General features: G+C 41.8%; 1 protein-coding gene across 3 annotated transcripts in view; it reads right to left on the bottom strand.

The window, feature by feature from the left end:
• POU6F2 (POU class 6 homeobox 2) overlaps positions 1 to 14,659 on the bottom strand; it is a 471,135-nt gene that overhangs the window by 115,698 nt on the left and 340,778 nt on the right. For all 3 annotated transcript variants that reach the window (XM_051978682.1, XM_051978676.1, XM_051978666.1), the window contains one exon: positions 4,919 to 5,298. In XM_051978682.1, the coding sequence (XP_051834642.1) occupies positions 4,919 to 5,298 (380 nt within the window). The remainder of the gene's footprint in view (positions 1 to 4,918; positions 5,299 to 14,659) is intronic.

A 14,659-nucleotide genomic window follows, 5' to 3' on the forward strand; every position in this document is an offset into this window, starting at 1 on the left:
TTCTCTAGTATCCGGATTAGTTCCTAGAATCCCAGAGCTGGGAAGAATTTCAAAAAAAAACCTCACTGAATCCTCTCATTTAATAGGTAAGTGAATTTACTTGACCACAGTCAGACAACGAGTCATTGCAGAGCCAAGATTAGAAAAGAATGGAGGACCAGATTAGCCAATCAGAGTGAAAGGGGAGCTCAGAGGCCATTTAATCCCATCCCTTTGCTTTGTCATTGATCACTTGGCACCTCAAAACTACTAGTGCTAATATATGGAAATGCGATTTCAAAAAGAAAGTTTTTCCGGTAATATTTCACCTTGCCCTTCATGCATCCTTTATTCTGGGTGGACTTTGGCTAACTGGTTCCTGTATGTGACAATCTATCCCTGACTCAGTTTTTGTATAAGTAGTGCCCATGACTGGGATGTACCCCTTCCTTGCTCAGCCTCTTGGAATCCATAGCTCAAGTCCCACTTCTGATTGGAGGCTATTCTTACTGGTTAATTTCTCTGACGTATTTTCCCATGTACTTTGTATTAATTGACCTGTGTCCATATTAAGTTCTCCAGTGGAAGACATGCTCCTTGAGGGAAGGCACATTTTATTTTTGTATTGCTATCACTTCATACAGGACTTTTCTCCTCTCTCCTCTCCTCTTCCCGCTTCTCTTTTCTTCTTTCCTCTGCACTCTTCTCCTTTCCTCTCCCCTCTTCTCTCTTTTTCCCCTTTTTTTCTCATCTCCTTTTCTTCTCTCCCCCTCCTTTTTTTCTTTTTCTTCCCCCTTCCTCTTTCTCACTCTCACTCTTGTTCTCTCACTCCCTCTCTCCTCTTTTTTTCTTTGTCTCCTTCTCTATCTCTGTCTTTGTCTTTCAGTAAGAACAATGGTGAGAAATCAGACGAATTAGTCTCTGTAATAGGTACAGTCTAAAATATCTGAGAAAGCAAAGGTCCAAACATATTAATTTATTAAGTGTTGTTTGTCAATTGCATAACAAATTGGGACCAGATCTCCTCAGTTTGGCACTTGACCTGAATATGGGGGATTTTTTAATGTGTGTTGGAAGCAGCATTTGAAGCCAGGATTTCCTGATTCCGAGGCTAATGCTCTATCACCTATGTCATGCTGCCTGTCACATGTCTGTATATGGCAGGTGCTCAATATTTGTTGAGATGTTTTAGGACCACTTTCTTTCTAATGAAGCCCAGTGTTTGAGGGAGATCTGATTGATGTCGCACTTCCCATTTTAACTTGAGAGTTTTGAAGGAAGAAACACTCATCTTTAGCCAGGGTCTCTTAACCATTTTTTGGTGTGTGTGTGTCATGGCCCTTTGTGGCAGTCTGGTGAAAGCCAAGGATTTCTGCTCAGAATCTTTTTGTTTTTTAATTCATAGTGAAAAAAATACCAGATTTCACTTAGAGGTTAGTGCAAACACAGAATTTTTCCCCTTCCAAGTTCAGAACCCCCTGAAATCTGCCCATGTTGTAGACACCCCTGCCTCTATCTAGAATTCACCTCTTCATCTTCTAGAGATCAAAGGAACTGATTCAAACCATTCCTTTTTGGATGGAGCCTTCTTGGATGATACTGTGTCCTCTCTGGTTCAATCCAAGAGCCCAGTTTGGCAAATGAATTGAGTCAAAGAGTTAAATGAAAGTGGAGATGGACTACCAAGAGCCCCGTGGGGAACTTGGGTCCTACCCCAAAACATCATAAAGTTTTGTTTGGCTAGAGAAGCCACCCCACCCAGGTAAGCAAGTCACTTTCATTTAATTTCCCTTCTGAAGACATGACAGCATCTGTAGGTTTCAAGAAATAATTGTTGTTATCCTTCAGAGTTTTTGAAACAAATGCAATCATCCTTCTGAATTACTGCCTTTCCCTGACAATCTTTCCAAGTTGCATTGTTCTAAACTAATATCTCTCAGACAGATTCTGAATAATGGAAGAGGAGAAAGCCCACATGAAAAATCCAGAATTCAGAAATGAAATCTGAGCTGTCAAATTTGAATTTAGTTGCTCTTTATTCCCTTAATAATCTTCAGACAAAAAACATTTCATTCTAGTTCATAAAGATCATTACCTTAGAGACTTCAATATCTTTGTATTTTGTTTCAAATAGTTTTTTTAAAGAAAAAGTTACACCAGATCCTGTATCTCCCAACTTAAAAAGCCAGCAGCTGTTGTGTTATAGGAAATACAATTTGCAACAAAGTGGTTGGTATTTCCACTGTGCTAGAGAGCATGTTTGCAGCAAATTAGCTTAGACACGAATTTCCTTTCATACATACTAGAAAGGGGTTTATTATTATCTCCCATGGCCCCCTCTGATTAAACCTATGGTCACTTTTTTACCAATCACCCTTCACTTATCGTGAACCAAGGGACTGGATGGCACCATATGTCCCACTAAACTCCCTCCTAGATCTAGAAGTGTTTCAAATACTCTTTTATAAACCAATCACAAAACTAAATTTATTTAAAACATAATGTAAAATTCTAACCAGCCCAAATGTGGGAAAATTCTGCTTTTAAGGGCTTGCAATTTGGCTAAGGGCTTCATTAATTGCAGACAGAAAGTGTATCCCTATAGACTTTCTCTAGTACGGCCTTGGAAGTGAACGTATTTTTGGGCAGTTTTGAGTACAAGCCATCTTAGGACATGTCAACACTTATTCAACCATTCTAGAAAAAGACTTGTCTACACTAGGCTTTTGCTGCTCAATAGAGATTTATAGGCTGCTGACAGTGCTTGGAAAAGGTTAATGTCCACCAGCACCTATGCTTTTACCTCCAAATGAAAGGAATATTGCACTCACATTCAATGGCAGAAGACAAAGGAAAAGACTCGTATCCTTAGGGGGAGAAGATTCTTTTCCACACTGGCAGGTGTATGGATTTCATTGTCAGAGACAGAGGGAATGTGGATCCCGGCATCTTGGAATATGGCTATGTCTGGCGTTAACCCCATCTCATCTCACTCATGCTAGAATTAATCACCTAAAGGATAATTAAAACCACGGAGAGTGCTGTAATGACCAAGACTCATGCCCTGGATTTTAGCTCTGCCCTTTTGAGCAGATGAGATCCTTTGGGCCAGCATCCATTGCAGTCCTTTACGGCTGCAGGTTATGTGGCCGTACGTCACCGAGATGACACATAGAAAACTCTGTAAACCTTAGTGACAATGCTAGTTATCATCAGCAGGGTCATCGCAGGAAGGTCAGAAAAAATTAACCAGCAACACCAAAAAATCTAAGAAGTGATTTCAACGGTCATGGAAATATTCTTACTGCACTTGCTGAACTTCCTTCCTTGTTCAGGACCAGTAGCTCCTAAGGTCCCTTCCAGCTTTAACTCTAGGCTCTTTGATCTGCCATGAGCACATCACTCTACAAGAGTCTTCACCTCACCCCACCTTGGCCAAAGCACTCAAAATAGAGTGAGCTCTTTCATGCCCAGGGACCCGATTACATCCAAGCACTGCCGTCACCATCAAGCACTGGCTGGAAACGGTGAACACCTGACTCTTTCCATGGCATAAATAGGGCAGTTAGGGAATTGGATTAGCCATTCTATTATAAATTACAGTATAGGATTATAGCAGCTGGTCCAGAAGGACCTCGGAGGCCCTCTAATCCAACCTCCCCCATTGGTAGATGAGGAAATGAAGGTCTGGCAGAGCTAACTTACCAAGTCTCACAGATAGAACTTAATTAGGATTCTAGATTTAGAGTTATAAGGAACTTGTCTCAAATCACCCAGCTAGTGACAGAAGCAGGCTGACTAGAACCAAAATGCTTTTCACCATTCTACATGAAAGACTGTGTGAGGAGACAGAACAGTAACTCAACTGAGGGAGGGGAATGAGTTAGACTGGTGGGTATCTAGAGGAGGGGCAAATTTTAGGATCAAGAGATCATGGAGTTAGAAGGGGAAAAGACCGTTCAGGTCATTTAATTCAAGTCTCTTCATTTTTTTGGGTGAGGAAACCAAGACCTGAAGAGGGGAAAGGTTTTTCCAAGGTCACCCAAGTAGTAAGTGGAAGGGCTGAGAGCTGAGCTTAGGTCTGTCTGTTGTGTTGGTGATGTAGCCATGATCAAGGCGCTGCTTGTTTCTTTTATGAGTGAATGGCCTGAAATTCTAAGCCGCAGAGACTGGAAGCCTTCCTTTTAGCCTTGAGGACCTTGGGAAGTTAAGGCTTCCATAATGAGCTTCCCCAATCCCAGGAAATACTGCAACTCCATATATTAAATGGAGTGAACGAAAGAACTTTGAATGCCTCTCCTTTAAAGCCTCTCCATGGGCATTTCAGACCCGCCATGATTTGGCGTGATGGGACAGAGAGCATCTGGGCTGGGGCCTGGGGACCCCTACTCCCACAAACCCTGCAAGGCTTTGAGGAGAGCAGCTGCCCGAGTGCACCAATTGCTTACACTAAGTCCTGGCCGTATTCATAATGCAGACTAATAACCGCTGTGCCCTGTGGGCGGCCCACTGTAGCCTCTGTGGCCAACAGAGCTGGGCCAGTAATAATTTTAATTGGACACTCTCTTTGCTGCCTTTCAGAAAGTATCATAAAGTGGAATTATTGCATTCTACAAGTGCACTTAGAGCGCGGGCTTCTCTCAGGAGGGAAGAGAGCCCATTTATCCTGGGTGGGGAGGGAAGGGGGAGGGAACTTCCATGTGGGTCCATTTGTTTTGCTTGCATGCCTCCCAGGAGCGTGCTGCTTTCTTCCTCTTCCATATATCTAAGAGACCAGTTTGAATTAGACAAGGCAGAGCTGGAGGCGTGCCTAGGACCAGGAGAAATGATTTCTTTGAACCTCTTCGGAAAGAGACGCCCTCGGTTTGGGGCATAATGTCACTCTGTCCGGCCAAGAAGAGCTTTCTGCTCGACTGGGGGACAGAAAGGGCGAGCCTACCTGCAGTGGGTTCGATGGAGTCAGAGGTGATGGAAGGCCATGTCCCGGGGACTGATTGGGTTTCTGGGGAGAACTGGAGGCCGGCTGAGCTGGAGACTGGTTTGATGTTGGAGCCTGGGATTGGTTCTGCAGGGGTTGTTGAGATGGTGCTGGTGGCTGCGGGGGCTGTTGAGGCGGAGGTGGGGGTTGCTGGGGTGGAGGTGGCTGTGGCTGCGGCTGCAGCTGGGGCTGAGACTGGGGTGGCTGTTGAGCTGGTGGTGGGTGCTGGTTGGTCTGCTGGGGCGGTGGGCCGGTCTGCTGGGGTGGAGGCGGGGGCTGCTGCTGTTGGAGTTGCTGGAGATGCTGAAGCTGTTGGAGTTGGGAATTCAGGGATGAGGTAGCTACAAGCAAAGAGAAAGAAAGAGGGTTAGCTTAAAGGAAAGGAGGAAAGAAACAAGCACTTATTAAGTGCCTACTATGTACCAGCTACTGTGCTAAGGATTTTGCAAATATTATCTTATTTGATGCTTACAATCACCAGGTGAGGTAGATGCTATTTTTCTTTCATTTCAAAACTGATGAAACTACGGTAGTTAGGAGTGTAGTGACTAGCCCAGGTTATCCTGCTAGTAAGGTCTTCCTGACTCCGGACTAGGGGTCAAGGGCACCATGGTTGGGGAGAAGATGGCCTGCCACCCCCAAGAAAACCTGTTCTGAGCTCTCCCCCTTCTGTGAGCCTGGTGCAATGGAGTGAGATCCTGTCTGAGGCTGCCTAACTGGGGCATTGAGGCACAGGCTTTCACTGCCTTGGGCTTCATTTCCTCATCTGAAGGAGTTGGATTCTCAGGGTACTGAGGTCTCCTCTGTCTCTAGATCCATGAAACCACTATAGGCTCAAATGCCATCTGTGACACTTCTTATCTGGGTGACCATGAGCATAACCTGCCTCAGTTTCCCCATCTATAAAATGGGGATAATAATACCTTTAGGACCTACCTGATGGGGCAATTGTATATGGGAAGTACTTTACAAACTTTCTGGGGAGATAGAAATGTTGCTAATTATTATTCCATGGGTAAAGCTATGGAACTGAGTTTATTTTAATTCTGGACCTATCGAGAAGTCCAAAGAACTTAGGATCATAGATCTAGAGATTTATAGATATTTGGTTCAGAAGCCATCTAATCTGACTTTTTTCTTTCAGAGATAAGGAAACCAAGGCCCAGGGAAGTTAGGTTAAGTTGCTCAAGCTCACATAACTTGTAAGCATTAAAGGTAGGATTTGAAACCGGCTCCTCTGAATCCCAAACCAGTGCATCTTCTCCTGAATGATTGCCACTTTCTTCAAATTGCTTTACCAGGAAACAGAAAATCTCCTCTTGTCATTTTTAGAAAAGTCCAAGTGGTATATGGGTAAAAAGATTATTTAGCTATCTAAGATACAAGTTCCAGGGAGGGATTTCTCCTCTCTTGTCCCCCCTCTTCTACCTGCAGAGTTAAGTTACAGATAATGCAACAAAATGCCAACCCAACTTTGCCCACCTACCCAGGGCCAGTTAGCATTATTTTAACTTTGGAGTGGAAAAGGCTGGAGGGCAGACAATTCCACTATGGTGGCCCAACAAGTGTGATCCTGCTGGCAACGTGGGCTGCTCATTTTCCTCACTCCAACCACAAAGGGGTGAGGACCAGACTGATCCAGCTCTCTTGGCGTGAGAGTAACTTGGGCTTCATGGCATCCTCGACCACCAAGGACCAGGAAGAAAGGCCGCTTTTAATTCTAATTTTAATTTAATTTAAGACAAACTTTCCTTTGTTTACAATTTCCTATTTGTCCTGAACCTAGCTTGCATTATATTTGTTTGCTTACATATTATCTCCTCCATTGATTGTAAACTCCATAAAGGCAAGAGGTGGTTTTTGTTCATTTTTGCATCTCCAGAGCTTAGCAAGATGCTTGGCACATAGTAGGTACTCAATAAATGTTTACCAATTGATTGTTTAAAGTGTGGAGGAAGTGGGCACTGTGAGAACTTCCTAGAAATAAATCGTGCCTCTTGTCATGTAGACATCCTGGAAGAAAGTTCTGTTTGTCCCATGTTGCTTATGGCTCCATGACCAGTTAGCCCCAGAAATGACTCATTGATAGCCCTATTGGTATTTAACTCTCACAACCTCTCTCCATCTCAGCGTGGTCTATTGAGAATTTGTTATCTTTCATTCCAGCTACTTCTTCCCCAAAAGAGAGAGTGTCGTGCTGGGAATCATAAAGAATACAGCTACAAAATATATAGGCAAACATGCGAGAGACAGTGCAATGGCAAATGAAAGGAGAAAATGACAAAAGAACCATCTTTTCACTCTATGCTGTTCTTTTACAGATTCTCTCTCACCCCCTTCAAGGAACTAGACTGAGATTTCTTGTAGTTTCTGGCTCATCACCCACTTTCTTAATTTTTTCTAATTTTTAAAGCTTTTTATTTTCAAAACTTATGCACGAATAATTTGACCACATTGACTCCTGCATAGCCTCGTGTTTCAGATTTTCCCCTCTTTCCCTCCACCCCTTCTCCTAGATGGAAAGCAATCCAATATATGTTAAACATCTTAAAATATATGTTAAATCCAATATGTAGAAACATAATGATACAATTCTCTTGCTGCACAAAAAATCAGATAAAAAAAGAAAGTAAATGAGTAAGAAAACAAAATACAAGTGAACAACAAAAGGAGTGAGAATATTATGTTGCGATCCATATTCATTTCCCACAGTCCCCTCTCTGGGTGTAGATGGCTCTTTTTATCATAAGATCATTGAAACTGGCATCAATCATCTCATTGTTGGAAAGAGCCACATCCATCAGAATTGATCATTGTATGCTCTTCTTGTTGCCGAATACAATGATCTCCTGATTCTGCTCATTTCACTTAGCATCAGTTCATGTAAGTCTCTCCAGGCCTCTCTAAAGTCATCCCCCTCATAATTTCTTACAGAACAATAATATTCCATAACGTTCATATACCAAAATTTGCTCAGCCATCCTCCAACTCAGTTTCTAGTTTTTGCCCTTATGAAAAAGACTGCCACAAACATTTTTGCATAGGTGGGTCCCTTTCCCTCCTTTAAGATGTCTTTGGGATACAAGTTCATTAGGAACACTGCTGGATCAAAGAGTAAGCACAGTTTGTGAATATAGTTCCAAATTGCTCTCCAGAATGGCTGGATTCATTCACAGTTCCACCAACCATGTATTAGTGTCCCAGTTTTCCTACATCCCCTCCAACATTCATCATTGTCTTTTCCTGACAGCCAATCTGAGAGGTGTGTAGTGGTATCTCAGAGTTGTCTTAATTTGCATTTCTCTGATCAAAAGTCATCACCCACTTTCAATTTCATCTACAGTCAAGTACAGTGGGAGATATGTTGGTGTAGAATCTAAGTTCAAATCCCAGCTCCATTATTTACTGCCAATGTGACTTCAAGGGCAGCCATGTTCCTCTACAAGCTCCAGTTTCCTGGTCTACAAAATGAGAGAGTTGGGCTCTATTGGCTCTGAGGTCTCTGTCAGCTCAATATTCATGCTTTTGAATACTTATTTTGGGGCTAATGGATCTGGTTTGGAAAAACTACAGATCAGAAGACCAACCATTCCTAGATTTGGAATCTGAAAGGACTTTGGAGGCTGTTTAGTCCTACCCCCTCATTTTACAGATTTTATAAACAGAGGCCCAGAATAATTCAGCTGTGTTTGGACATGTTGGACTTAACACCTTGAAATTCAGCTTCACCTTTTTTGAGGGTCCTGTAAGTGACCAACAGGAGTGTAGCAGTAAAAAAAATTAGTTTGCAAGTCCTGATTATTTTCTCCATTTACCTGGATCAAGTAGCTCAGGAGACAGGGTTTGCATCTCCAGAATTAACCTTGTAAATATAGCTCCCAGCTCCCCCTTTTGCTCTGCTTTGAAGCACTGGTCCCAATCCCCCTGTAGCTCTGCTGAGCCCTGGGAGAAAGCCAGGCAAATAGGATGGCTTAGCCTGGTTATGGGAATTGACCGTAACTCAGCATCCTGCTTTCTTTCACTTCTCTGGAAGGCACAGACATGTATTAGCAGCCTCAAGGGCATGGAAGGAATTGAAAGGATGAAATAATCTTTCAAGAGTTTCTTGTTTTACGAAAAGTACGGATGGGGAGGAGAGGGCTTTTCAGCACTTGGCAAATTCAATTTTCTCAGATGCCTCCTTGAAATGCCGCCCAATTTCCAGTGGAAGGAAGGACGTGAAGTGGGTGGCCTGATGGAGGACACTCAAGATGAGAATGTGGAACCTCTTTCTCCAGAGGAATCTCAACCTAAGAGTCATTATAAGGAGCATCTGGTAAAACAGAAAAACTCCAGGAGTGGGGACCTCCACTAAGAAAACAGCTGTGGATTCTCCCTCTATGGTAGATAGGAAAAGCCATTTTGGTCATTTACAATGCCAGCTCCGCATACTTCTATTTTATGAAATGGCAGATGATAAAAAATATCAAAGTCACCTAGAGTGCTGCCTTCCTCCCTGGGCATGATAGATAGAGAGTGGGACTTAGGTGCAGGAGGACCTGAAATTGAGAGATGCATAGCTGCAGGGATTTTTTAAAAATAAAAAAAACATTTGGTAGCTGTGGGATCATGGGATCCCATCCCCAAATCCTAGGACCACAGATTTGGAGCTGGAAATGGTAGGGGAAGATGGAGAAGTGTGATGTCCCAGAGGCCTGGGGAGAAGAGAGTAAGCAGAAAAGACTAAAGTCACAGTCTGGTTAGTTGTTATCCTTTCTCCAAGAGAACCAAAATGACATCACTACGTTAGTTGAGTTCCAGGGTATGTGACTGAGGCTGCACAGACTAATATGAGTTCGGAAGGCTCTGCACGTCGAGCAGCAGAAGTTGATAAGAACCTTTGAAGTGGATTCTCTAACTTGGTGCATCTCGCATTTCTTCTGGCTAATCCAATTCTGCTTTGCTCACAGAGCACAGCCTCTTCTCTGACGAGGGAACACCGTGCTGGGCAGTCCTGGGCCCGGGACTCCCATGTCATACAACCTCCTCCTGCTCCCCACCAACTTCTCAGAGATAGTTTCTTCATATGAAAAATGATGCTGATAAAGCTAACATGGCCCCTCCCCAATCTCTCAGAATTCTTGATTAATGTGGTCACTTTTGGTCACAAGGATAATGGTTAATTCTTGGTCACAACTCAATTTGAAACCTTCTACTACTCGGTCTTTTACTTGGTCTCTAATCCCTATCCCTGACACTGTACCAGGCAAACAGTAAGTACTTAATAAATACTTAGTGATTGAGAAGAATCTCTACCCACTGGCTCAAGTGAGACAACAAATAGAAAAGTGTTTAATAGATCCTGAAGCCCTAGAGAAAAGTCAGTGTCATTACCATTATCGATGTTCATCTTGATCGTTATCTTGTATTGGACAGAAAGAAGGGAACTATTGAGTTTGTTTTCTAGAAATGAGCAAAAATGCTGTATTTCTATAGCTCTTTAAGGTTTAGAAAGCAGTGTCTATGTATCTCCAAGAAAGAAAGATGGTTCAAATAAAAAGGGCTTCCCATTGTCAGATTTCAGATCATTTTTGTTAAGCTAAAATGCAACATGAAAATGGAAAGTGAATGAAGTGGTCACCAAGATGGCCAGTGACGTGGATTTCATTTTCTAGTCAAACCAATTTGTTTGACTGCCTTTCAGACTTGAATCTTTGCACTGAAAGTCTGCATAATGTAATGCAGCTCCACCATCATGGCTCGCTTGTAACACTGGAGGTACTTTTTAAAGGACATCAGATACCGGATCACACACGAAGACTTCCAAAATAGCTTGGAAAGATTTGCATTTTGCAAGGGCAGAATCATATTTAGACACGGAGGTGACACAGTTCTGGGAGAAAAGTGGGCTATCTTTACGAACAATACCATGCGTGTTGTCTACTGACTCAGGGGAACAAGTGGCAGTGAATTCTCAATGTACCTGCACAGAAATTCTAAATATTCCTCCAGCCTCCTCTGGGGTCATGTTGAACACGATCCTTTTGGTATAAGACATTTCTCCGGGCACTTCATCACCGCATAGCTGGGAAAAGGGAAGGGGCTAACAGATGCTAACACTGACTCCAAATTGAGTTTTCAAGGTTTAAACAAGTCTCTCCCACATCCCTGTGCTATATATGTGTGTATATACAGATATATAGGTGTGTGTGTAGTATGCAGACAGTATATATTTGCCTATTTACTCATACTCTTAAGTCTGTGTGTCAATGTAAATTATACACACAAATATTGCATGCATATGCATATATCTGGATCCATGCAATACATACACTTATAGACCTGTAAAAAACAAATGTAATATAGACTGGAGGATCAAACGAAAGCGTGACACACTTGATAATGCATCGCACACATAGTATACACAAACATATATGAAAATGTGTGTATATATAAACATATGCATTTATACATGGAGAGACAGATATGGGCTGGGGAGAGAAGCATTATGAAATAGTAGATAGAGAACTAGCCTTGGAGGTAGGATGCCCTGGGTCAAATTCCCAGACTGCCTCTGTGACCGTCAGTCTTCTAGACAACTAACGCTTCAAGTTGCCAAGAAAGTACTAATCTTTGGGATATAAATCCATGAGTAACACTTAAATCTGTATCCAGAGATGAAGTATGAAGGCTGAATGTGGATTAAACCATACTGTTTTCACCTTTTTTGTTTGCCTTTTCTTTCTCGTGGCTTTCTCCCTTCGTTCTGGTTTTTCTTTCATAACATGACTAATGTAGAAATATGTTTAAAATGATTATATATGGATAATCTATATCAGATTGCTCCCTCTTGGGAAGGGGAAGGAAAGGGAGGGAAGAAGAAAAAAATTTTGGAACTCAGAAATCTTACAAAAAGAAATGTTGAAAACTATCTTTACATATAATTGGAAAAATAAAATACTATTTAATGAAAGAAATTGCCTTTGCAACATCTCTCCACTACATCTCCTCCTCTCCTCTATGCTGCCCCCATTTCGTGCAGACCCTCTTTCCTCATTCCTACAGTAATCCAGGATTGCTGGATTCCTGTATTCCTGAATTACTGCAATAGCTGCTGGCTCTGTTGCCTTGTCTCTCTCCACTCCAGTTGATCCTCCATTCAGCCACCAAAGTGATTTTCTTAAAGCACAGATCCAATCATGTCACTCCCTATTCAATAAACTCTTGTGCCCCTCATAGCCTTTAGAAGCAAACAGGAAATGCTCTGGTTGGCCTTCAAAGATCTTCAACCTACTCCCTTCTTACCTTGCCAGTTTTCTTACACCTTACTCTCTCATATGTACTTTTCAATTCAATGACACTGAACAAGACCCTCCATCCCTTAGCTCTGGGCCACATGCCTGGGGCACTCCTCCTTCTCCTCCACTTGGTGTACTGCTCTCCCTGGTTTATGCTAAATCTCAGTTAAAATCCTTTCTTCTGCAGGAAATCCCCCCTAATCCCTCTTAATTCCAGTGCTTTTATCTTCTATATAGCCTGCTTTGCTCTTTTGTTTACGTGGAGTTTCCCCCATTAGATTGCAAACTCCTTGAGGGCAAAACTAGAATTTGTCTCTTTTTGCATCCTCAGCATTTAGTACAGCACATGGCACATAGTAGGTGCTTAATAAATGTTTATTGATTCTGCATATTTTTCAAATCTGTTTGGTTAGTATTTCCACAGCTTACTCAACATTGTAGGGAATATCCATCAAGAACCTAATGTATGCAAGATCTATGCTGGTCATGGAGGATACCAAGAGGAAATACTGCTTTGTCACTGCCAGGGAGAACTCAAACATTTCCTCCTAAGGGACCCCAGCCAGAGGACAAGGTCACAATAGATGTACTCTACAAAATCTATCTGGGACATTATCAAGATAAGACATTATCATTAACAATATTAATATTGCTAATCCAATTTGTTTTTGCTTTACTAGATTTATTTAGGAGAGTGCTTGAGATTCCAACTCTTTATGATCCCTTATTCTCTAATAACTTGGAAAACGGAGGTTCAGCATATATAGTTTGTGTATATACGAACATATAAACACACATACATATACACGTATGTGTATGTATACACACACATATATACACACATATATGTGTGTGTGTGGTGCAAACATTTAAAAATTTTACAATATTGTTCCATTGATCCTCTCCTCATTCATAGAGTTTAATACTGGGAATGACTTTTCATATTTTATAAAATGCTGAAAGGAAATCAAACCCAAACCATCTTGTTGTAGAGATAATAAAGACTAAGGCAAGTTTAGCTTTGGAAGACATCACCCGTTGAGCCTCTTGACAAAGAGCTGGGATTAGATTCTCCGTAAAAGGATAAGAGCTCTCCAGGGTCCTGGAAGTATCTGCTCAATCACCTTGAACCCTTTTAGATATAGGTAAGTGGAGAACATTTTAATTAAGTGTGGGTAAAGTGGAAGCTCCTCGAGATATTTCTTTTCTTTTTCTAAGATTCTTCTTATCTCCAAGAGATTTCACTTTTGCCTTTGTATCTCCAGTACTAAACATGGGACCTGGTCATAGGAGCTTAATAAAATTCATTGATTCATTTAGAAAAAAAAGCATTTTATTTCCTTTTTCTTTAGAGAAGACTTCAGGATTCACTGAAAAGGAGGTTTAGAAAAAGAGAAAGTGTTGGCTTTAGAGTCAGAGAATCTTGTTTCAAAATCTGAGTGATTTGGACAAGACTTCATGTTTCTGGGCCTCCGCTGACTCATCTGTAAAGAGAGAGGATTAGACTAGTTGGCTTCTCTCATGGCCTTCACACCTTGAAACTTAAGTGAAAGGACAAGGTGTCACAAATCCACACTCTGTCCTTCCAAAGACATCTGTGAAATCATAGATATTTTAGACTCACAAAACAATGGAAGTCATTGTCTAGCCTTGCAGAGCACTGGCTTGTGTTCAATTAGAGGGATCTCTAAAAATAGGCTGGCACTGGTCATCCTAGGCATATCAAACCTGGCTCAAGTGTGGGGATATAGGCTTAGTTAAGTTTCTTTGAGACTCCAGTGACATGGGCTAGCTCTGATTTTCATGGTTAGTTTAATTCAACTCTTCTGCGAACAGTCTGTCTGGTTCAGTTTAATGAAAAGTCAAGTGACAAAGTTCTGCATTCTGCTCTTCTTAGATCAGATGTAGGGTACTTATTGCTAGGATTCCTGGGATGAGGTTCTCCTGAGAACTTGCCTATTCTTTCTGATTTATTTATCCCATGATGCTACCAGCTGCCCTTATCTATTGCAAATTTTCAAACCTGCTAAATGTTCAGCTTAATTTTTGTTCCCAAGCTTTATCCTAGAGTTGCCAAAAAGGCTTACAAGTCATAATTCTTTATCTTGGCATCCTAAAATGAGGAAAGAGCATATTTTGAAGCCATTTTTACCAATGGGGAAGCTCAGATTCATGGACTAGCAGAGGCTCACAGGACCCAGGGAATCATTCACGCCCTTGATAGAAAACCATCATATTCCCTCCTCTCAAATCACCTCTATTCTGCCCTTATATTTTGAGATTGATTAATTCTGAGTAAAATGACTCTAGTCTATACCCTTACAAGACTGGCCATCCCAAGGCAGATCCTCCAATAACAGATGAAAATGATTTTAATAGCACGACAAAAATGTTAGTGATGAAAATGTGCCCACCCATGTTCCAT

Source organism: Antechinus flavipes, chromosome 1, assembly GCF_016432865.1.
Source record: "Antechinus flavipes isolate AdamAnt ecotype Samford, QLD, Australia chromosome 1, AdamAnt_v2, whole genome shotgun sequence".
Taxonomy (NCBI): Eukaryota; Metazoa; Chordata; class Mammalia; order Dasyuromorphia; family Dasyuridae; genus Antechinus; species Antechinus flavipes.